The sequence below is a fragment of the Octodon degus genome, unplaced genomic scaffold (assembly GCF_000260255.1).
Source record: "Octodon degus isolate 3935 unplaced genomic scaffold, OctDeg1.0 scaffold00287, whole genome shotgun sequence".
Lineage (NCBI taxonomy): Eukaryota > Metazoa > Chordata > Mammalia > Rodentia > Octodontidae > Octodon > Octodon degus.
Window position 1 is genome coordinate 869233 of NW_004524863.1, and position 21874 is coordinate 891106.

Genomic DNA, 21874 nt, shown 5'->3' on the forward strand with positions numbered 1-21874 from the left:
AACAGGCAAATAAGGGATGATCTCACCTGCACATCAAGCTCCTGGCTTCGAGGATCTTGCAGAAAGAAGCGGAAAGCTTCCTCCCACACTGGGCTGTTGGTGCTGTAGACTGCCTGGAGGTAGGGAGGACAGAAGCTGTGTGGACACCAAGTACCCTTCCTTTCCCCTAGCCAACCCTTATATCTGAGACACTGTAAAGGGAGCCTTTGCCCCAGAAGTCTTCATCTTCCTCCTCCTCCTCTTCTATGAGGCCCCTCACCTTGCTCTCCTGGGTCACATCCTGAATTGACAGCTGTATCATGGGGTTGGGCTCCTTGTTCCCCTTCTTCAACTGTGGAGGCAGAAATCAGATGTTACTGTCTTATGTGTCTGGGTTTTGGCGAAGGAAAGCAGCGTGACACTGGAGTCTCCTCCCTGAGGTGGACCCTGCCCCCTCTTTGGAACCTTGCATTACATTTCTACTTCTGGAGGAAACCAGTCAGGGCTTCAGCCTGAAGCATGGGAAGGTATGCAGTGCTGCATCTGGGGGTCCCCCCCACGCCCCAGCCAAACTTACAGGAAGATCCTGGGCTCGGTCCAGGTAGACAACTAGGATGGCAGCTGAAGGAGGCTCTGGTTTCGAGGAGACGCCCCGGTTCCACTGTAGAACCTGGTAGGAGGCAGAGTGGTCCGACTTTGGTCCTCCCCACCCGTTGTACCTCCTACCCATGTGACTTACCTGCTCCAGTTTCTCTGCATCTGGCAAAAGTGACAGCCATTCTAGCCGTAAGTGAACTTGGCCTTGGCCACCTTGTAGAGGGAACCACTGAAGGGAGAAGCAGAAGTGAGGTCCAGTAGAGATCAGACACCCAGCCACCCATTTCCCTACACCAACGTGGCGGCTTCTGTCTGCCCAAAGGGGCAGTCACTCCCGCCATCCTCTTCTCCCGACTTACATCATCCAGTACTCCAGACTGTAGCACCTTCCCTACATCCAGCTTCATTCTGGGGTCAAGGAGGGCAGAGGGCAGTGAGAGGAGAAAAGGTTTACTGTCACTGGTCTGTGGCAGTGGCCCTCCACTCACCTACCCAGAAGTACCTCCAGAGCTCAGACCCCCTTCTCCCTAGACTCAGGAGATATGTGTGTGCACGCGCACACACGCACTAGCACAGGGGATGGGGAAGAAAAATGATGTAGGTTCCAAACTCAGAAAACAAGTACAGTTACCTCTGGGACCATGGTAGCATTGACACTTTGAATCAACACAGATGGGCTCACCTGCCCAGAAAGTCGTCTTTATCTGGGTCCTTGTCAAACACTTCCACCTCGATCTCCTGCCCGGGTACCTCATGTACTATCACCTGCAGCACACAGAGGGCTAAGGTCTCAGGGGCTGCAGCCGTGAGGCCTCAGCTATTTCCCAGCCTCGAGAGACCTCTTTATTTCCCTGGTTCTATTTCTGCTCTGCTTAATACCTCATAAGTCTCTCCCCACTGAGGGTTGAGCTCCTCGTTGATGACACGACTGCAGAATGTCTGGGTGCCCACACGCACAAGTGCATAGGGGTCCGACTTGCCCTCAATCAGGCCTTTCACGTATTTGTCCTTGGAACTCAGCCCACGAGCAGCCAGCAGGTGAATCCGAATAATGCCCTAAAGTTAGGAATCAGTGGGTGAGAAACGAGGGAGTCAGCAAGGGTTCTGGAGGAGCTACAGTGGAGAGGCATACCCGGGGCAGAGGTGAGCGCAACTGGGCCACATCGTGAAGGTCAGGCACGAGAGGCACCAACAGTCGATTGGGCAACACGAGGAAGGCAGCAATGGAATCCATGATCATGGTGTCAGAGAGAGAGCTGCATGGGGCGGGGGTGAAAAAGATATCGGCCCCAACTCCAGTTCTCCTCCAAACCCAACTGTTTCCTACTGCAAGACAGACCTATTGGGGCTGGTGAGATGGCTCAGTGGTCTAAAGCACCTACTTAGAACAAGCTTAGCAAAGCACAGGGACCGCGGTTCAATCCCCCAGCACCACATGCCAGCCAGCCCTGCCCCCTGGTGGGCTGAGCTGGCCACACACACACACACAAATAAAATAAATAAATTAAAAAAAAAAAAACAGACCTATAGCTTATAAGGAAGTTTTTCTTGGAAATCCTCTCAACCACTCTTCCACCCCAACTCCCCACCTACTTCATTATCATCCCCAGCTGCTTTTCCTGCCCTTTTGCCCCTGCTTGAGCAGTCTTCAGCCCTCTTTATTCCCTATTAAAGTGTATACTCCTCCTGCAGAAAAACCACAGTAGGAAACTCTTCTTTTATGGAAGAGGTCTTAGAAGACACAGGTGACATCTTTTACTGCTTTGGATCACTTTTACCCTCAGGTTAGGGCTGGAATACCTAGCAGGTGCTCAGTAAGTCCTTGATACCTAAGTCCTGGGATATCCAGCAGGTTGGTCATCCCTGTCCAGTTGATGTCTAGAGTCTAGAAGGAAAGTTGGAGAGGTCAGGACCGATGTTATGGGACATGGTCACCCATCCAGTGGTTGCCAAGCCCTTCAGCCTTTCGTCAATCCTTCTTGTCCACAGCTGCCTACTGTCACCATCCCAAATGTTTCCCCTTCTCCCTCAATCTTTTTTCTTACCGGGCGTCGGATGAAGAACATAGACACAGCCCCCACGATAGGAAGGTCTCCCATGAGTGGTTCAAGAATCACCCGCAAGATGCCATGTAGCTAGTGTAAGAAGAGAAGACCAGAGTGTTTCCCCAACCTTGACTTTTTCAACCTTCTACTTCCCTATATCCCATGAAACTTGGGGTGAAAACTCCCTATTTTGAGGTCCTCTGGCACCTGTCCTACCTGCATGCCCTTGACTCCTGCTTTGCAGAAGTATTTCTTTATTTCCACATCAATCTGCACATCACCTACATAGCTGGGAGTGAGAAAAATAATAAAGGTTTAGTTCTAGGCTGACATAGGGGACACGGGGCTTAGCCAGCAGTGACCAGGAACCCCCAAAGGGAAGCAGGAACAACGGTGAGTGGTGCTACCTGATGTTCAAGTCCAACAGGATCTGATCTTTTCTTTGGCTAGGGTGGACCTTGACTCCTATGATGCGCAATGGCTAGAGAAAGAGGAGATCCTGAGTGAGCCAGGAGGGAAGAGAAGAGCACCGCAGACCCCTCTGTGCTGCCCAACCTTCCAGGCCCAGACCTTTCCGCAATACCTTTTCTCCCAGTTCCACGCGTGTGAATGTAAATGTTTGCAGATGGGGGTTAGATCCCCGGACAGCTGGTGCCACTGTTTCAGCCAGAAGCTTCTCCATATACTGGCCCAAAAAGGGCCAGACCTGGGCTACAATCTGGGATTGAGGGAACATGGTCAGAGAAGATCCCAGTCTTTGCTCTGATGGGAAATTCCTTCAGATTCCTCCCTACAGGCAGCGCAGGGGACCAGGCTCAGCCTGGAATTGTGTAACAGGACCCACCAAGAAGAATAAATTCTCATTTTCCCCTTATGAAAGTCGGGTGTGGTGCTACACCTGTAATCCCAGCACTGGGGAGGATGAGGCAGGAAGATCGCTATGAGTTCAAGGTCTGCCTGGGCTACAAAGTGAGTCCAAGGCCAGCCTGAATTACATAGTGAAACCCTGTATCAAAAAGTCAAAAAGAAAAGAAAAACCTATCAGTTCTCACCTTGTTCAGCCATTCAGCTTTTTCCACATCTGGGAAGCTGACCTGTGGGGGTAAGTCAGACAGTGACCACAGGCACACCTTCTGCCTGAACTGCCACGGTGAAAGTGGGATGCCAGAGGACCGGGACTTCAACAGCTCTCCTCACCCGAGGAGGCTGGATGTCCTGAGGTTTCACTCCTCTGATGTTGGGGCACCAAGCTCTCTAATAAGGCCACACCAAGATGCTCTATGGATAGCTCAATGACAGCTGCTAGGCAGGGCAGGGGATGAGGGAGGCACATTCTTTGTTGGGGGCAGGTCCTGTCAAATCAGAGTTGAGGGGATCTTGGGATTGGAGAGATTCCCAGTTCCTTTGTCCAGACTTCCCTCCTCCCCTCACTGGACTGGGGTTGCAATGCCAGGAAGGTGAAGAACGCAAATCCTTGACAGAGAAGGACTGGAATTTTTAGGCCCTGGCATCTTTTTTCCTTTTTTCTTGATTTGTAACACCTTTTATGGGAAAAGACACCTGTGCTCTGTGATAGGAGGGAGATTACTTTTCAAGAAGAGGAGAAACAAGCAGTTGCTGTCCGGGCTGCAAGTCTCTAGGACCATTTCTCCCCTCTCCAGCACAGGTTCTAGGAAGTGAGCTTGTGCCTGCCTCGTGCGAATGTGATTCTTCTTTTCTGCCACTCTGCCCCCACCACGCACACACTTGGACGGCTGCTAGCTAGGAGGGGCAGGAAGGGTAGCAGGGAGGGGCTGCTAACGGGCCCTGCCTTTCCAAGGCCGACAGAAGGCGTCCGCCTCTGCCCAGGAGACCGTGCACAGACAGATGGGTCTAGGTCAACGCAGCGAGAGCTGCCCACAGTCCGGAAAAGGGTGGGGCCGGCAGGGACCGGTGAGTGGGGGCAGCGGGAAACGCAGCAGCCGCACTACCCTCTTCCGGGCACCCCTCCCTCGGCCCAGCAGCCTCCTCCGCAGCGCTGCAGGCCGGATGCTTGAGGCTGAAAGGCGACCGCGCAGGGTCACTCCAGGTGTTAGGGCTCAGCTAAGCAATGCTCTCGCGGTGGGGCCCCCGTGGGTGCCCGTAGACAAGAGTTGGAAAAGGGCAAAGCATATGGCCTGAAGTGGGTAAAAAGTCTCGAGAAGGGCGGGGAAGCGAGGGAATCTGCAAGCGGTAGCCGGGACTGAATGGCCAGGGGCGGGGCAGCACCAGCCCTGGGCCGAAGCCCGCCGCAGCGCAGGAGACCGCCTGGTTAGCGGAGCGCGCCTTGGCCACACCGGGTGCCCCGATGTTCTCCTGCCGTGGCCCGAGAGCACAGAGAAATCCAATCTGCGGAAGACCTAATCCGGGCGTGCAGCAGGGGGTGGGCGGGGAGAGTGCAAGATCAGCTCGCAAGTGGCGCGTCCCAGCCGGCGAGCAGCTAGCGGGATCCGCTGTCCCACGATGGGAAGCGAGCTCAGACAGAGGCCCCGGGATGCAGCGGGCCGGCAGGGTGGCTCACCCAGGCAGGTAGTTCTCGCTGGCTCAGGTACAGCGTTTTGGCTGTGAGCCGCTCCTCGTCGTCCAGCAGCTGCCTCGCCGCCCGGAGACTCCGTTCTTTTTCGTCTCGGACCCGGCGCCAGCCCAGATAGAGGGCGAGGCCGAAAACCACGAAACCCACGCTGAGTCCCGCTGCCCCGGCCAGGTACACGGGCACCAGCACCAACAAGCGCCGCGCGAACGAAGTCAGCACCGCCAGCGCCTCACTCCCAGCGCCTGGGCCAGCAGGTGGGAGCCCGGAATCAGGGTCCAGCTTTGCGTGAGCAGCAGGGGGCTGGTCAGAGGGGTCGGAGGGAGCAGAGGGCTGGTCCGTGGGGCTGGGGCGGGGGCTGGGGCTAGAGTCTTCTCCCCGAGAGCGCTCCATCGTGCCACTTCTGAGAGTACTGCCTGATCTGAGACCTCTGGAGGTGGCCTCGCCCGCCGCCAGCTACCCCCTTGTAAACCTTGCGCCCCGGTGTGGGGGAGGGGACCCCCAAGCCACGCCCCCCCGACGGCTTGGGTTGGTCCACGCCGCAGAGACTAAGGTGGAGTCAAAAGGTTGAAACTCCGCCCCTCTACTGCGGGGAATCAGAGGACTTCTGATAGGCAGGACCTCTCTGATTGGACCAGAGTGCCACGGTAGGCGGCCTGAGATGGCGGGAAAGGGCGGAAAGGCGCTAACGTACAACACTTGATTGGTCACAGAGTAAAGGAGGGGTGGTGCACAATTTAAAGAGAGGCGGTACCAAGTGCTCCTCCCACGTGGGTTTGGAAAGCCTGTGGCATGACGTCATGCAGAACTAGACCGCCAATTTCTAGGTTTTAAGGAGCAGGATTTACGAAATGAAGGTTGTGGATAGCCAGGATTCCGCCCTCAACATTCACATGGTTTTGGAAGATTTGGTCTGGGATTTCTTTATGTTCATTTGTCAACTTTCCCTAGTTTTGATACTCCAAGCACATTTCTCATCCATTTTTTTTCCTGGCCCCCTTTACAAAAGGAGATGAAATGACCCTATTTAGAATGTAAACCAACCCTGCCTAAGCCACCCCGTCCCCTACTCCGTGCAGCCTCAACGACAGCCTCAGGAGAAAATTAGAAAATCAGAAAATTACAGAGTTGAACCAAATTGCCTGGGGATGTAGTGAGGGCCCTGGATTCAGTCCTCAGTACCAACAAAACAAAAAACAGCTCCAAAGGGAACGGGGATAGGCTCCACTGTAGTAGAAATTATTACATTTTCCAAGAACTTCTAGGACACTAAGACAAGAGCTCAAGACTAGTAAAAAGCTCAGTTTCTCCTTTGAGTTAGAAGGAAAGTTCTACAGCCAGGCGTAGAAATAATGCAGTTCTACACATTACTGTATGGCTTTAGGAAGGAAAAAGTGTTGGGTATACTGATGACTATTGTTACTAGTTTACTGGATTTTCTTACATGTACGTGGAAACTAGATGAACTAGAAGCTGAGGGGCTGGTTGGCCACAGAACATCTTTTGCAGTATACGTCTTACTTTGTTATTCCGTCAAACACAGGGGGAAGCTAGGGTGGGTTATGGGGAAGGACTAGGTTGGTAGCTACTAAGTCTTATCTGACACTGCAGGGCATAGATTTCATCAGGCTGTTTCATCAAAGCCATTTAAAACCTGTTTGTGAGCTCAGTCGTGGTGCCACACATACAGCACTTGGAAGGATGAGGCAGGACTGCTGAGTTGGAGGCCAGCCTGGGCTGAATAGTAAGACCCTGACTCAAACCAAAAAAATAAACCAGTTTCTGCCCAGTCTCCTGCCCTTGCGGCTTTGAATATCCTCTTGTCTGCTTTTCTGGGGCTACCAGTATTTTGGAATGGTTCATTCAGTGTGCATGACTCTAAAAGAATATTTTTGTCTCTACTGCCTGTTTTCTCCATATTCTCAGAGATGAGCAACAAGAAAAGTGAAACAAGGGGCTTGAAGATGTCAGTGATCTGTTTGGCAACTGATATGGCAGAACTACAGTGAAAAATAAATCCTTTAAAAAGCTCTGTATATGCTAGCCAGGCATGGTGGTACATGCTTGTAATCCCAGCACTTGGGAGGCTAAGGCAGGAGGATCATTGTGAGTTCAAGACCACCCTGGGCTACATAGTAAGCTCAAGGCCAGTTTGAACTGCATAATGAGACCTTGTCTAACAAAGAAAGACAGACAGAAAGAAAAATAACTGAAATTTGCAAAGCACTAGAATAAGGGAAGTTTCCAGGGCTGAGGGGATTGACAAGGTGACATGTGGAGCCTCCACCTTTCTTCACCTCATCCGGGTCATCAGACGCTCCTACTTTACACTTTGTATAGACTGGGACACAGGAGCCACAGGGTCAGCAGCTGCACTGCAGTCAGAACAAATAAACAGGGTGGAGCTCCACCTGTAACAATTTTTGCTCTCCAGGTGCCCTCTGGTGGCAATAAGCGGTAAATGAGCAACAGGAAGTTTTATAGGGTGGGGCTTAAGTGAGGGGAGAGAGTGGAGAGTATCCCCACTTCCTGGACACGTACGTGTGTGTGTGTGTCTGTCTGTCTGTCTGTCTGTCTGTCTGTCTGTCTGTCTGTCTGTCTGTCTGCCTGTCTGCCTGCCTGCCTGGTATGGAGAACTGAACCCAGGGCTGAGCTACAGAGACAAGGGTCTCATAGGGTGTCATTAAATTGCTAAATTACCCAGGCTGGGCTCAAACTGGTGATCTTCATGCCTCAGCCTTCCTAGTGCTGGGATTACAGGTTTGCACCATCACTCCCAGCCTGGGACTTGAAATCCTATATGAAACCATAATTGTCTTCTGGGGGACGTGGAGGTCAGATGCACAATTCTGGTCTCAGTCCATTTACAAGAATGGAAAGGATTAGGGGCCAGGGAGATGGCTCAGTGGAATAAGTGCTTCCCTGGCAAGCACAAGGGCCTGAGTTCAATCCCCAGTTCTGCAAAAAAAAAAAAAAAAAGAATGGAAAGGGCAGTTGGCGTGGCAGTGCATGCTTATAAGCCCAGAATTTGGGAGGCTGAGGCAGGAGTATCACTGTAAGTTTGAGGTTAGCCTGGACTACATAGTGAATTCAAGACCAGAGTGAACTACATAGGGAGACCCTGTCTCAAAAAGCCTAAATAATAAACATCACAACCATGTAGCTTGGAATGTAACTCAGTGTGAAGGCCCTGGGTTCAATAATCAGTACACAAACATACACACACAAACTCCCATTGTTGGTTAGCTCTGTCACTTTTTTTTTTTTTTTTTGTACTGAGAATTGAACTCAGGACCTTGCGCTTGCTAGGCAGCAGATGCTGTGCCACTGAGCTATATCCCTGGTCCTTTTTGTTACTTTTGTTTTTTGAGACAGGGTCTCATTATTTAGCCCAGACTAGTGTGGAAATCTATCCTGCCATCTCAGCCTCCCAAAGTGCTGGAATTACTTACAGGTGTGCTATGCCCAGCCTCAGAACTTTTTTTTTTTTTTCTTAATAAATTTTATTTACGCGTGTGTGGGGGCAGCTCAGCCCACCAGGGGGCGGGGCTGGCTGGCGTGTGGTGCTGGGGGATTGAACCGTGGTCCCTGTGCTTTAAGCTTGTTCTAAGTAGGTGCTTTAGACCACTGAGCCATCTCACCAGCCCCCCTCAGAACTTTCTTATGCAAGAATATAGTCAAAATGAATTACTACTTTAAAAAAAAAATACTATGCCTATATCTTACTAGTTATAGAATTCTTGGCAGATAACACCAGTAATTTTTGTGTAGGGGTGGATGGGAGGTGGATTTGGGAACTGAACCCAGAGAATTTTACTGAGCTATATTCCTAGCCTTTTTATATTATTGGGTTGTTTTTCCCCATACCAGGGATCAAACTCAGGACCTTGTGCTTTCCAAGCAGGTGTTTATGCCACTGAGTTATTTCCCCAGTCCATGGAGATAGGGTCTTGCAAAAATTGCTGACCCCAAATTTACAGTCCTCCTGCCTCAGCCCTGGAGTAGCTGGGGATTACAGGTACATGCTACTGCAACCAGCACAGGTAGATGTTTTCATTTTGTTTGGTAGTACTGGGGGTTGAACCCAGGGCCTTTGGACTGAGCTACATTCCAACCCTTAATTTTTGAAAAAGGGTCTTGCTAAATTTGCCCAGGCTGGACTTCAATTTGTAACCTTTCCAGAGTGCTAGGGTTACAAGCGTGGGCCACCATGCCTGGCTCATTTTATATTTTTTCCCTGACCTTTGCAAATATTTATTTCCTCTGAGGATGTGCCCTGTTTTTCTTTGCTTTGTTCTGAGACAGGGTTTTGTTATTCAGTTCAGAATGGCTGGTGAACTTGAAGCAATCCTCCTGCCTCAGCTTCCTGAGTGGTAGGAATGCAGGTGTGGGTGACCACACTCAGCAGGTTCACTGCTTTTGAAGCGCAGCAATACCAGGTGGAGCAAGGTCCTGTTCCATCTCCCTGCTCCAGTGTCCATTTGTTATGCGGAGAGAGAATATGATACTGATAAGAGGGACTATACTTGGGACTGGCCAGATAGCTCAGCAGACTAAAGTGCCCTCTGAGGCAGAACTATCCCCGGGGTGCCGTGCTGGTCCCGTGCCCAAGGCACACTGAGACAGCTTAGACTGGGCATGGTGGTGCATACCTGTAATCCCAGCTCTTGGGAGGCTGAAAACAGGAGAATCACTACAAGTCCAATCTGTGTAGTGAGACCTTGTAGACCCTGTCCTAAATTTGTAACAAAAAGAGGAACTATATTTGATCTTAGTCAAAAAGTTAAGAAGTGAGTCAGATAAAGTTTGCTCTCTCCAACGCAAAATGGATATAATAAAGAGTACCCACTGGGTCAATAAAATTTTGTACATAAAGAGCCTAAAATAAGGGGCCAGGGAGATGGCTCAGTAGGATAAGCGCTTGACTGACAAACGCAAGGATCTGATCCCCGGTTCTGCCCCCCCCCCAAAAAAAAAAAAAAGTGCTTTAAAAAAAAAAAAAGCCTAAAATGGGCAGGCGTGGTGGCCACATGGAAAGTTCAGATGGGGGAATCACAAGTTTGAGGAGACCATGGGCAGTTTAATGAGACCTAGTTTCAAACTAAAAATTAAGGGCCAAGAATGTATCTCATGGGGCCAGGGAAGATAGCTCAGTGCCATAACTGCCTGCCTGGCAAGCACAAAGTCCCGAGTTCAATTCCTGGTACAAAAAAAAAAAAAAAAAAAAAGAGCTGGTAATATAGTTCTGTGGTAGAGCACTTGGCTGGCATGTACAAAGCCCTAGATTAAATCTCCACTACTGCAAATTTAAAAGAAAATGTGTCCTACACAGATCCGCAGCTTATCTTAAGCTTGAGTAGGTCAGTTCTTGTTCTAGAATTCCTGTTATTTCCAGGGCAGCAACACAGGACCTTCTCCCATTGAACAGCATTTGAGGACATTTACTGGATTTCCTTTCAGCCTTCTTTAACTAGTTTTTTTTTTTTTTTTTTTTTTAAACTGCTCTCTAGTTTGTCAATGACCCTGTTTAAAAAATTACCTTTAGAAGAATACATAATACTTAGGAGTTCCACTTAGACGGAACCTAACTACAACTGCAGAACCTAACTAGAACTGCATTATTCCCAATCCTCCTCCCCTCCCTTCTTCTTTTTTGAGATATGGTCTTGCTGTGTGTGTGTGACAGAGATCAAATCCAGGGCCTCATGAATGCCAGGTGAATGTTCTACCATAAAGTGACATCCACAGCCCAAGATTTAGTTTTTCTCTTTTACAAGGTCTTGCTGTGCAGTTCAGACTGGCCTTGAGCTCACTTTGCAGCCCATTCTGGTCTTGAACTCACAACAGTCCTTCTGCCTCAGCCTCCTGAGTGCTGGGATTACAGGCATGCGCCACCAAGCCTGGCTCCAAGATTTTAATTTTCGTAGTTAATGGAAGTCTAGGCTGTTCTCATGGGATTATTACTAATGTAGATATCCAGTTACTCAGTCAAGCTCAAGGCTTTATCCTTAAGCAGTATTTCTAGCACAGGGACCTAATATTTTATTCTACATTAGACATTTTGAATAGTTGTGGGGTTTTTTTGTTTGTTTGTTTGTTTTGTTTTGTCATGTTGAGACTTATTTCCTTATTTTGCAGTGCTGGGAATCAAATCTAGGTGCTCCACTACTGGCCCTTAAATGGATTATTAGTACTTGTATCCAAAGTGGCTCTCTTTTTAAATAAGATATAGACCATGGGCAAACCACTAGATATTTCCCTGAAGCACTAATGAACGTTCACTAGACACATATGTTCAGGTTTAGCCCACCAAACTTTCCTATTAACGGACCCATTATCTTTTCCTTATCTGCAGTGAGGAGAGGCAAGCAGCTCCTGACATCTGGGACCAGCCAGCCAGGTTCAGCCTTGTTACGGCTAACCAGGTGCTCATAGCTTGCCAGTCTCAAAAAGCTTTCCCTTTTAATTTTTTGCTTTTTGCCTGTAATCCCAGCTCTTAGGAGGCTGTAAACAGGTGGATTACTACAAGTATGATCTAGTAGTAAGATCCTGAACACCCTGTAGATCCTTCCCTAAAATACAAAAATAGTAACAATAATTTTTTGCTTTTAAAACAGGGTCTAGGGGCCAGGGAGATGGCTCAGTGACTTAAGCGCTTCCCTGGCAAGCGCAAGGGTCTGAGTTCAATCCCCGGTTCCACAAAAAGAAAAAAGAAAACAGAAAACAAGGTCTCATAATGTCGTTCTGGCTGTCCTTGAACTCCCTATGTATCCCAGGCTGGCCTCAAACTTGTGATCCTTCTAGCTCAGCCTCCCAAGCCTTGGAATTATAGACATGCACCACACCTGGCAAAAGAAAAAAGAAAAAGAAAAACAAACACTAGTGGGCTGTGGATAAAGCTCAGTGGCATAAGTGCCCACCTGGCAAGCGCAAGGTCCAATACATAGTTCAATCCCCAATACAAAAAAAACCAAACGCTAGTATCTAACAAAATTCATTCAATGACCAGGATCAAGTGAGACAAAAAAGAAGAAAAAATCCAAAAACCCTCAAGATCACTTCACATTTTAAGATTTTAAGCACAGAACAAGGTCATTGTGCAAATCACAAAACAGCAAACATTTGCCTTTCCCATAACCAGTGACTACTGCTTCATAGCAACTGCAGCTCTAACTTCACTCATCTTAATTTTTTTAGATGTAACATACTCCATTATACAACGATCCGCTTCCCGTAACAGCATCCAATCCAGAGGAACACACACTTCCTCGAACCTTCCCCGAAATCACTTAAGCTGAGTCCAAGCCCCCTCAGGCCCCTCTCAGTGTCCTCTTGCTGGGACACACCAGGATTCCCAGTGGCGTGCTTTTCCCTTCACTGCAATGATCATTAAACCAAACTTGGTCAAATACGGGTACCGTATATTCCTGGTGAGGGACTGCATTAATATAAGACATACAATGTCTATGGTTTCCAAATTCACCTCTTTGGAGTTACTTGGCAGGAAAGAAAGTTAAGATTTGATAGAGAAGAACTCATGTTGCTATCTATAATCATATTCCTCTCTAAATTCTCAACACAAACCATGTCTTTTAATCCAGAATTATGCCAGGAAATGAATATTAAACTTAATCAATGTGTTGTTTTTAAATACATAAATATTTGCCCATCTTTTGTCTGTAGGCACTGTCTCTTTTGTACGAGTCTTCCTGTGTTGCCCATACTGGCCCCAAACTCCTGAGCTCAGGTAATCTCTGCTCAAGCTGAGGAACTAGCTGGAATTATACATGCATGTACCACACCTGGCTTCTCTTCCCCCAGCAACAGGCCTGATCTAGCCCACCAACTTCAGCCATTGGTTTACACAACCAGGGAGATCAGACAAAGGTAGCAGGAGATACAACACAGAAGCACAAATCAGGGTCACTTTCTCTACCCCCCAAAACTACTGTCTCATTGCTGTTTCCCCTGATAAACCCAGGCTGTTTCTCCTTTCTCGACCATGAGCTGAGTCGTCACTGAACTGTGGCTACTAAAGCCCCTAGCCTTAACAACTCCTACATGGACTCAAAACCCTTAGTCCACAGTGAAGACAGGGAGAAGGAATAAAACCCTGAAGCTTGTGTCCTCAGATCTTCCTCTTCTCAGCACCTCCTAAACCTTCAAAGTTGACAGCATTGGGCACTGAAGAAGGGACATTAACTGCCATCAACAGCTCAGAGAAGCAACTGCCACCTGTCCTGCTGTAGGATCTGTCAACCACACAACAGTTCATCTCCATTTTTCAGCACATGTACCCTTAGTACCTGCCCCCCTAAATGACCCTAGGAGCCCTGGTTACTAAGGCAACCTGGGAATAGCACAGACCAGAAACAGATGGGACTATTTTTAAACTAGACTAGGTGGCTGCAGTGCTTTTACCTCACAAAGTACCTTCCCAAAATCCCCCATCTGGTCTTTTTTTTTTTTTTTTTTTTTTGGCATGGTCTTGCTGGCCTCGAACTCAGTGTGTAGCCCAGGCCGGCCTCCAACTCACACTGATTCTCCTGCCTTAGCCCCGAGAGCTGGGATTATAGACATGCACCGCCATGCCCGGCTTCCTATCTAGTTTGTTTTTTTTTTTTGTGGAACTGGGGATTGAACTCAGGCCCTTGTGCTTTCCAGGCAAGCACTTATTCTACTGAACTATCTCCCTGGCCCCTCTAGTTTCGTTCTGGGTTCTACTCTCCATCAGTCTTACCCAAGCTACATGTATGGGGTTTCACTCCATTTTGGCATGAGATCTACTTTATGCTCCCATCTTCCACACACAGTATCTAAGCAAGTTTGCACTGCCTCCATTTGTTAAAAATAATTCTTTTATTTCTTTGGAAAGTAGTGGGCCCTGCCCTACAGATTTCCAGGCTAAGCTAGGTAAATGAATGCCCCTCTAGTCTTCAGGCTGGAGTACTATGGTCCCGGCCTTCCCGAGGGCTCCAGAGCAGTTACTGTATTATCCAACCCAAGTGGGCCCCAAGTGATTTGAAGATGTCTGAGACCTCTCTCCTGGCTACCCACTTCTCAATCTTTCCTGACTCTTTCTTGGTGGGCATTTTTTTTCTTCCAAAATCAGTGCCACAACTTGTGCTGTTCTCAAGAAAGGACAAGACCAGGGAGGTTCCCAACTTCCCATAAAACGCAGGCCCTCAGTCAGTCCTCCCTCTCATAGCTTCAGTCTGTACCCCTATGCAAGCCCCCTCAAGTTAGGCATGAAGACATGAGGCCCTCTTAAAAGGGAGGTGAGAGAACATAACAGCCCAACCCCACCTCAAGAAATACTCCTCAGAAGCACACTCCTTATTGTCTCTCATCCTGGTTCTTGAGAGAGCCCTTCAGGCATGACCCAGGAGGACTAAGGGCGGGGTAGGGGCCCCTAGACCCAGCCCTGAGAGGCCATACCAGGGGAGTGTCCATTAGCCTGATCAGTGTGGCATGGCAGTGATGCGCATGCTCTGGGAAGCAATGGGGTAAGTCACCATAGGAGTGGTGGTATGGCTCATTGTGATTCCTGCCAAGGGTTGGGCCATCGATACAGCCACTGGAGCCACAGGAGCCACAGATACAGCCACAGGAGCCATGGAGACAGGTGGAGGTGCCATTCCCTGGGCGATTGTTTGTGCCAGAGCAGCTGACAATGGCGCAATCTCTGGGTTCAAGTGTGGGGGTGGGGGCGGTGGGGCAGCAGGAGGAGCAGCATTAGTTGGGGGAGCAGCTGGAGCTCCAGCAGGGGCCACCAGTTCTTGCTGGGACACAGGACGGGGCTGTAGGGCCTGGCTGCTGAGAGTAGTGTGAGTCTGGGCAATGCCATGGTTAAAAGTGGCAACAGTGCCCACAGTGGGTGCCAGAGTCTGCTCAGTTGCTGGTGCAGTGGAGCTAAGGGTCATGACCTTGGCTTGATTTCGGAACTGGGCATTCTGCTCCAGAAGTACCTCATTGGTGGCTAACAAGTTGCTGACCTGCTTCTTTAACTCCTCCACGCGCTTCCTGAGCATTGCATTCTCCTCCTCTAGCAGTCTGCACTCTACCCCTCGGGGTGGAGCCAAGCTATATTCATATGATTCAAAGTGAGGGCCATCAGGAGGGCAACAGCCACCTCGCCGACGCTTGGGGCCTGGCTCATGGTCCTCAAAGCCCCTGTCAGGAAGGTCATAGATATCATAGAGATCATGACGACGTCCTGGAGGTAGGGAGCCTGTTGAGCCCCCACCACCAGTGCCTCCTCCACCCCGAGCATCAAACTCAAAATCCCGCTGCAGGTGACGGAACTTGCACTTGGCTCCTCTCTGACAGTCGCCCTTGAGGAAGTCCCGGCAGATAGGAACCTCTTCCTTGCCATTTGGTAGATCAGCTGGTGAAAGGCCCAGGCCAGCTGCCACTTTCTGCCTCAACCGAGGGGGAAGCTCTCCTGTCTTCTTATAGCCATCTTCATCCTCCTTCGAGCCATGGATGAAACGGCAGTTTGGGCGGCTACACTCCTTGTTCTGGAAGTCATGGCAGAAGATGAATTCATTTTTGCTTACCCCTAAGTTGGACACTTCACTCATGTCTGGGTGGCGATATCGACAGCGCTTGCCTCGCTTGCACACATTCCTTAGGAAGTCTCTACAGATGGCATCTGAGCTGGCTGTACCACTGCCTGCCCCTGCGCCACTGGCCTCTTCACTGCCACCACCGCCAGGGCCTCCACCATTGCTCCCGGTGCCGTTGGCATAGCCGTCCCGGTCAGGCATCCTGGTCCCCCCCCTACTCGGGGCCTTCTTCCTTTTCTTGCCACTCTTGGTGACTGCTGAAAAAGAGAACTGTGTGAACTGGGAGTCCTCCAGAAAGATCCCACACTGCTTGACTAGAGAACAGGCAGTCCAGCAAGGCAATGGCCTTGGAAATGGAGACTCTAAGGGACGAGGATGCCGGCTGGGCTGGGCGACTTGACCCAAGTCCCGCCCAGGCCTTCACGCACCTGGTCTTGGTTAGAATGATTCACACTTGCTAGCTGGTGGAGGGAGGGAGTTGGGAAGGAGCCATTTCATTTCACAAATGATGATAGGCTACGGGGAGAGACAGAAGTGTTGAATTTTATCTTCCCTTCTGAGATGACCTTATTAAAGTAGTGGAAGTGAAACTAACACTACTGCCAGTGTCTGACAGGCTGGGAGGAGACTGCAAAAAAGTGCCTAAGATGGACTGCTTGGCTGCTATGACTTGTGAATGATGGGACACTGATAACAAAATTTCTCTTAAGCTCTTTTCTGTGAAATCTTAGGGAAGGCTCTGTATATATAAGAACTCTAGAACCCAAGGAATTGTAGGTGAAGAGAACCGGCTTGGGCCCAGTCTCCAAACCTATCATTTTTAACTATTTTCTCCTAGCCCACTACAACTCTTAATCCCAGGGAAATCTGGCTCCTCCATACTAGGCAGGAGTTCCAAGTATGGAATTTCTTCTAGACCCCCCAGGACAAAACCATTTGTGGCAAGGTCAAGATGGCAACGAGTTAACATCACAGAAGTAAGTGGCTGCTCTAGCCCCATTCCCCACCCCCTTCTTGCCCTTCCATGGGAAGATCCCACTGACATCAAACCACACCATTCCTTACCTCATAAAGATCTTCTTTATTTATAGACTCTATAAAAGCTTTTTAAATCTCCTGTTTCCCAAGAGAGCTCTGGAATGTCAGTCCACTGTCCTAGTTCTAGCCCTCCCCTCTCTCCACCTCCAATAAAGCTTCGGAGTCCTCAATACCACGTGTCTGACTTCCTAAGCCTTTCCTAAGCAGTGTTCAGGCGCCCCCTGTTGTTCAAACAGAAGAAACGCCTAATTATTTTTCCTTAAACGTAAGGAATTCTTTCCCATTTCTTTGGCCTTCACTTACTCTACACTGCTCCTTGCCTTGATTTTATGTTTTTTCGTTTGTTTTGATTGTAGGGCCTGGCTATTTACTCCGGACTGGATTTTGAACTTGCTATGTAGCTCAGGTTGGTCTCAAATGTGCAATCCTCCTACCTCAGCCTCCCAAATGCTGGGATTACAGTGTAAGTAACCATGCCTGACTTTTGAGTGTACATCTTCCTAAAATGACCCACCGGATCAAAGGCCAAAGAGCTGCATAATGAGGTCCTCTTCCTCCAAAAGGAGGCAACCCAGAATAACAGAAACAATAAAAAGAAGTGCTATCAGAAGACATAAACTTACGGTAAAGAATAAATGTCATCTATCCAAGCCAGTCCCAAATTGCAAGTCCCACCAGAAGCAGATAATTGGGCGTGATACTCCTCCCCAACCAATTACCCCAGAGTTGATACCTGAGGTAGCTCAGGTGAAGTCCCGGGCTCCTGTGGGTCTCCACCTCCACATCACTGCTGGGTTCTAAATAGGGGAGGGAAAAAGAGAAACACCTGGGTGGGATAAGAGGCAAGTGTGGAGGACTGAGGTTGTTGTCATAAATAACAATGAAATCTGATAAAACAGCAAAAAAAAAAAAAAAAATTGAATTTAAGGATTTTCTTAAAGGTTCAAAATGAACTTCACCTGTCGAAAGAAGTAATCGGATTTGTAAAGGCTCATAGAATGGGTTGGAAAACTAGCCCTCAAGGGACAGAGGGTGGGGGAAGACCTGCCTCAAGATGAAGGAGGTTATCGGGCTCAGAGTCTGGCCTAAAGAACCACGAACACTAAATGGAGAGAAGAGCAGCAACTGACAGTGCAGTGGTATGGCAGTTAATACTTGGGGACGGTGATTATGACTCTTTCCAACAACCTAGACTTTTCGCAAAGTCCTAGCAAATTCTCGAAGCAAGACTTCTTCAGTGCGGTGTCGCCAGCACACAGCCATGGGCCAAGCGAATATTCACTAAGGAAGCAGAAAGTGAAGCGGGGAAAGGAAGGTCTGGATGACATCAAGCTCAGGGGATGGGCAGGGCCGTGACGTCACGGAGCTGGCGTTTGCTCGCGAAGCGGGGGGTCACTCAGAAAAAAGAGGGTCGGTCTTGGGGTGTGAGGCAGAGCCAAGCTCGGTTCTGGGGGGCCTCGTGTGGCTCGGCAGAGCCCTGCCGCTAGGCCGGCCCCGACTCCTCCCCTCCGGGCGCGGCCTCCACCTAAGTCTCCCGCCTCCCTCACCTGCCGCCGCCGCCGTAGTTGCTGCTGCCGCCTGCCGGTCCTCTAGCTTCGACAAAGAGCCGCCCACCCTGTGGCCCTTCCGCTTCCTGCGGAAGAAGCGACACTCTAGCTGTCAGACCCGGAACTACACTCTATGACACGAACGGTGGTACAGGAGCAGGAAGTTCCCAGCAATCCTTGCGTGTCGCCATAGCAACCTGACCTAACAGGACGGCGAAGAACTCCCCTGGTGGGCGCTCCACTTTATAGCCTTTCCTAAACGTAGGGGGCGGTACCAATAACTGCCTTAAACTTGCCCGCAAGCCTAAGGACCTACTGCTAGGTGAACAAGACATCTTTCTCAGTGCCAACCCGAGATAATTAGGTCATACACCCAGACTGTACCTAATGTGGCTTTTTCCCGCTGCGGAGTAGCGATACGGCACAAATTACAGAGTCCCCATTCAATGTAATTGTAAAAAAAACACGTTAACAAATACAATTTGATTCTTCAGCTAACACAGAAGAGATGATTTATTGTACACACTTTACACTCAGCCAAAAGAGAGAACAGTAGTAGTCCAGAATGCCACAGGTCTGGGGCAAAAAAACCAGGAGACTGCTTAGTTGGAGCCAGGTGATCTTTGAGGTGGTGTTGGCGATCAGATGGTAATGAAGTTCTAATCCAGCACGCAGTCCAATACTTGCATGAGCGTTGTCAGTCTCCAGCGTTCTTTCTGTTCTTTTGGCCTCCATGGGTGTACGAACTATTTTACTTGGACCTCTGTCTCATCTTTCTTCTTTTACGCTTCAGCCTGAAAAGGAGACACGCAATACAACTACTACCCAGGGTATTTTTATTTCCAACTTAAACGTGCATTTAACTACATAGGGAAAAATTGTAACATACATTACAATTTTGTTCCGTGTTCAATCACTGACTGTGCCCAAGCAATAAATAAGTTTTCCCGTAAAGTTGTTTTTTTTTTTTTTTTTTTTTTTTGCGGTTCCGGGGATTGAATTCAGGTCCCTGCGCTTGCCAGGCAAGAACTTATTCTACCGAGCTATCTCCCCGGCCCTACCGTAAAGTTTTTAAGATTTCCAAACCAAACAACTTGTCCTAGGGTGCAATCACCCACCCCCACACCGTGGTAGTTTTAAACATACCTGCGCATTCGCTTCTTCCTCCACTAGCGATCCGACCACAGGAAGAGAATAGAAAAGATTACTTTCAGTAGCAGATTGCCTATGGCTATAAAGTGTACTATTTAGAACCAAGAACCGGACAGGTCCTTAAGTACGAAGGCTAGCAGTCACCGCCCCGACACTAAACGCCAAATCTGCCGGGTTTTTCTCCAAGCTTTTCTCTCCTCCAGAACTTAACTGATACTTCCCTCTGATTTTCACCCGAAGTATGCTTCCTTTCCCCACCACTTCTTGGGAATGCTTGAGAACCCAGTGACTGGAAACCATGGCGGACTCTTCTCGCCTGGATCTCCTTCCTCACCAACGCCTACCTCCCAAGCTCGTTACCGAACGCTCACCTTGGCTCTCATGGCGCAGAGGTTCCTGCCGGGAAAGACAAAGACATTACAGTTAGTATCTTACAGTGATGGCTAATGTGGAGGCCAGATGTTAATGGATTGTACGGGGAACGCGAATACAAGGACCAGAAACACCTCACCTAAGAAGATGGCGTTAAAGTCGAGAGAGCACCAAAGCCCCGCCTACGGGTTTTAATGGCGCGCTCGGTGTCGTCATTTCCGACCCGCCCCCGGGGGGTGTGGCTGCCGAGGAGCGCGGCAATGGCTTTGTGCAGCTGTCTGCTGCCGCATAAGTGGTTGAGCGTTTATTTCAGAAAACAATACTATTTTGAGTTCTAGTTACTAACACTCCCCATTTTTATTAACGAGGACATCGTATACATTTCTGTATATTTCCAGTATGGGACAGAAAGAGGAAAAGGCCAGTGGTTCCGCTTTCCCTCATTGGTTCCTGGGAGTTGAAGTTTCTTAACGAAGTCTTCCATTTTATTATGAGTAGGTGCTGAATTTGTTATGCATAGATGCGGACTGTACAAATTTACTTCACTGCTTTGCCTTATTTATTTATTTTTATTTATTTTGGCAGAACCGGGGATTGAACTCAGGCCCTTGCGCTTGCCAGGGAAGCGCTTATTCCACTGAGCCATCTCCCCGGCCCCATTGCTTTATTTTTTTAAGCTAAACTTACAGGAAATGCGATCTTGGAATTTTCCAAGATCCTAAGATTCCAGAACATGGAAGGACTTAAAGTGGGAAGTAAAGAAAGATGTAATACTGCAAAAAGAAACTTTTTCCCCTAAAAGTCCGGGAATAAAATAACCAAAATGGTCTTTCTCCACAATGCCTGAAACAGAATGTTGCCAGCGTTTCCTGCTCACAAGTATTTTACTGAAAATACTACGATGTTTCTCTATAACTAAAGGTGAAAATTAAACCCAAGCAGAGAGGGGAAAGATGCAAGATTGGTTAAATGTTCTGTAGGGAAAGTATGACACTTGGTTTTAAAATAAAGAATTTTTTAGTCTCTTGATAGTATCAGATGAGAACCACAGTAAAGCGGATCCCCAGAGCCTGGGCTACAGAAAATTTAAGGCCAAATCTGGCGTAGTGGTGCATGTCTATAATCCCAGCATTTAGGATGCAGAGGCAGGAGGATCACCCAAATGTTCAAGGCCAGCCTGAACTACACAGTAAATTCTAGGTCAGCCTAAACTACAGAATGAGTCCATATTTCAAAAACAAATAAATAAGAAAACTTAATGCTAAAAAAAGAACCTTCACTGGGCATGGTGGCACACACATGTAATTACAGTGCTTGGGAGGCTGAGGCAAGAGGATCTTGCAAGTTCAAGACCAGCCTGGGTTACAAAGTGAGCTCAAGGCCAGCCTGAACTGCATAGTGAGACCCTATCTCAAACAAGAAAAACAAACAACGAAAAAGCAAAACTTTAAGTATAGAAGATCTTTATATTTTATTTATTTATTATTATTTTTTTTTTCCTGCGGAATCAGGGATTGAACTCAGACCTTTGCACTTGCTAGGGAAGTGCTTATTCCACTGAGCCATCTCCCCAGCCCCAAAGTCTATCAGGGTTGCTTGCTTTTTGCCCTTGCACTTGCAGGAAAGTGCTTATTCCACTGAGCCATCTCTCCGGCCTCTATCTTTATGTTTTATAGGCTGGCCTTGACTTCTTTTTTTCTGAGACAATGTTTTGCTATGCAGTTCAGGCTGGCCTTAAACTCACAAGGATCCTCCTGCCTCAGGCTTCCGAGTGCTGAGATTACAGGTGTGAGCCACCACATCCAGCTTTTTTATTTTAATATTTATTTATTTATTTATTTTCAAAATTTTATTGATAAACATAGCAATAAGGATTTTTTTTTTTTTTTTTGCTCCAAATGTCCTCAGGGGTGGTTTGGCTGGCTGGAGTGTTGTGGGGATCGAACTACAGCAACCTGAGGCTGAAAGCTTTGCCGAAGCAACCACTTAAAAGAACTGAGCTAGGGCCAGGCCCCTTATTTATTTTTT

General features: G+C 48.6%; 2 protein-coding genes and 1 long non-coding RNA gene across 6 annotated transcripts in view; all 3 read right to left on the reverse strand.

Moving 5' to 3' along the window:
• Positions 1-5694, reverse strand: part of Esyt1 (extended synaptotagmin 1) — a 15419-nt gene extending 9725 nt beyond the window's left edge. The window contains exons 1-15 of the mRNA XM_004647078.2: positions 5161-5694; positions 3674-3715; positions 3205-3339; positions 3029-3102; positions 2838-2910; positions 2622-2711; positions 2406-2461; positions 1709-1832; positions 1456-1632; positions 1259-1341; positions 936-984; positions 719-805; positions 557-649; positions 260-331; positions 27-113 (exon numbers count right to left, since the gene is read on the reverse strand). Coding sequence (XP_004647135.1) covers positions 27-113; positions 260-331; positions 557-649; positions 719-805; positions 936-984; positions 1259-1341; positions 1456-1632; positions 1709-1832; positions 2406-2461; positions 2622-2711; positions 2838-2910; positions 3029-3102; positions 3205-3339; positions 3674-3715; positions 5161-5562 — 1644 coding nt within the window. The 5' untranslated portion in view covers positions 5563-5694. The remainder of the gene's footprint in view (positions 1-26; positions 114-259; positions 332-556; positions 650-718; positions 806-935; positions 985-1258; positions 1342-1455; positions 1633-1708; positions 1833-2405; positions 2462-2621; positions 2712-2837; positions 2911-3028; positions 3103-3204; positions 3340-3673; positions 3716-5160) is intronic.
• Positions 5695-13849: 8155 nt separating this feature from the next.
• Zc3h10 (zinc finger CCCH-type containing 10) lies at positions 13850-18420 on the reverse strand. 4 transcript variants are annotated; one of them, XM_023707393.1, is made up of 4 exons: positions 18323-18404; positions 17509-17572; positions 16166-16253; positions 13850-15994 (listed from the first exon to the last, which is right to left on the reverse strand). In XM_023707393.1, the coding sequence occupies exon 4, from the start codon at positions 15936-15938 to the stop codon at positions 14631-14633; it is 1308 nt and encodes a 435-aa protein (XP_023563161.1). In that variant the 5' UTR covers positions 15939-15994; positions 16166-16253; positions 17509-17572; positions 18323-18404; the 3' UTR covers positions 13850-14630. The 4 variants fall into 4 exon arrangements, with proteins under 4 accessions (XP_023563161.1, XP_023563162.1, XP_023563163.1 ...); XM_023707394.1 differs by lacking the exon at positions 16166-16253 and having other exon boundaries at positions 13850-15991; XM_012512903.1 differs by lacking the exon at positions 16166-16253 and having other exon boundaries at positions 14010-15994; positions 18323-18420.
• Positions 18421-19039: 619 nt separating this feature from the next.
• Positions 19040-20076, reverse strand: LOC111814289. Its single transcript, XR_002819315.1, has 4 exons — positions 19986-20076; positions 19846-19870; positions 19469-19491; positions 19040-19116 (listed from the first exon to the last, which is right to left on the reverse strand). It is a non-coding gene; the product is annotated as an uncharacterized LOC111814289 (long non-coding RNA).
• Positions 20077-21874: the final 1798 nt, after the last annotated feature.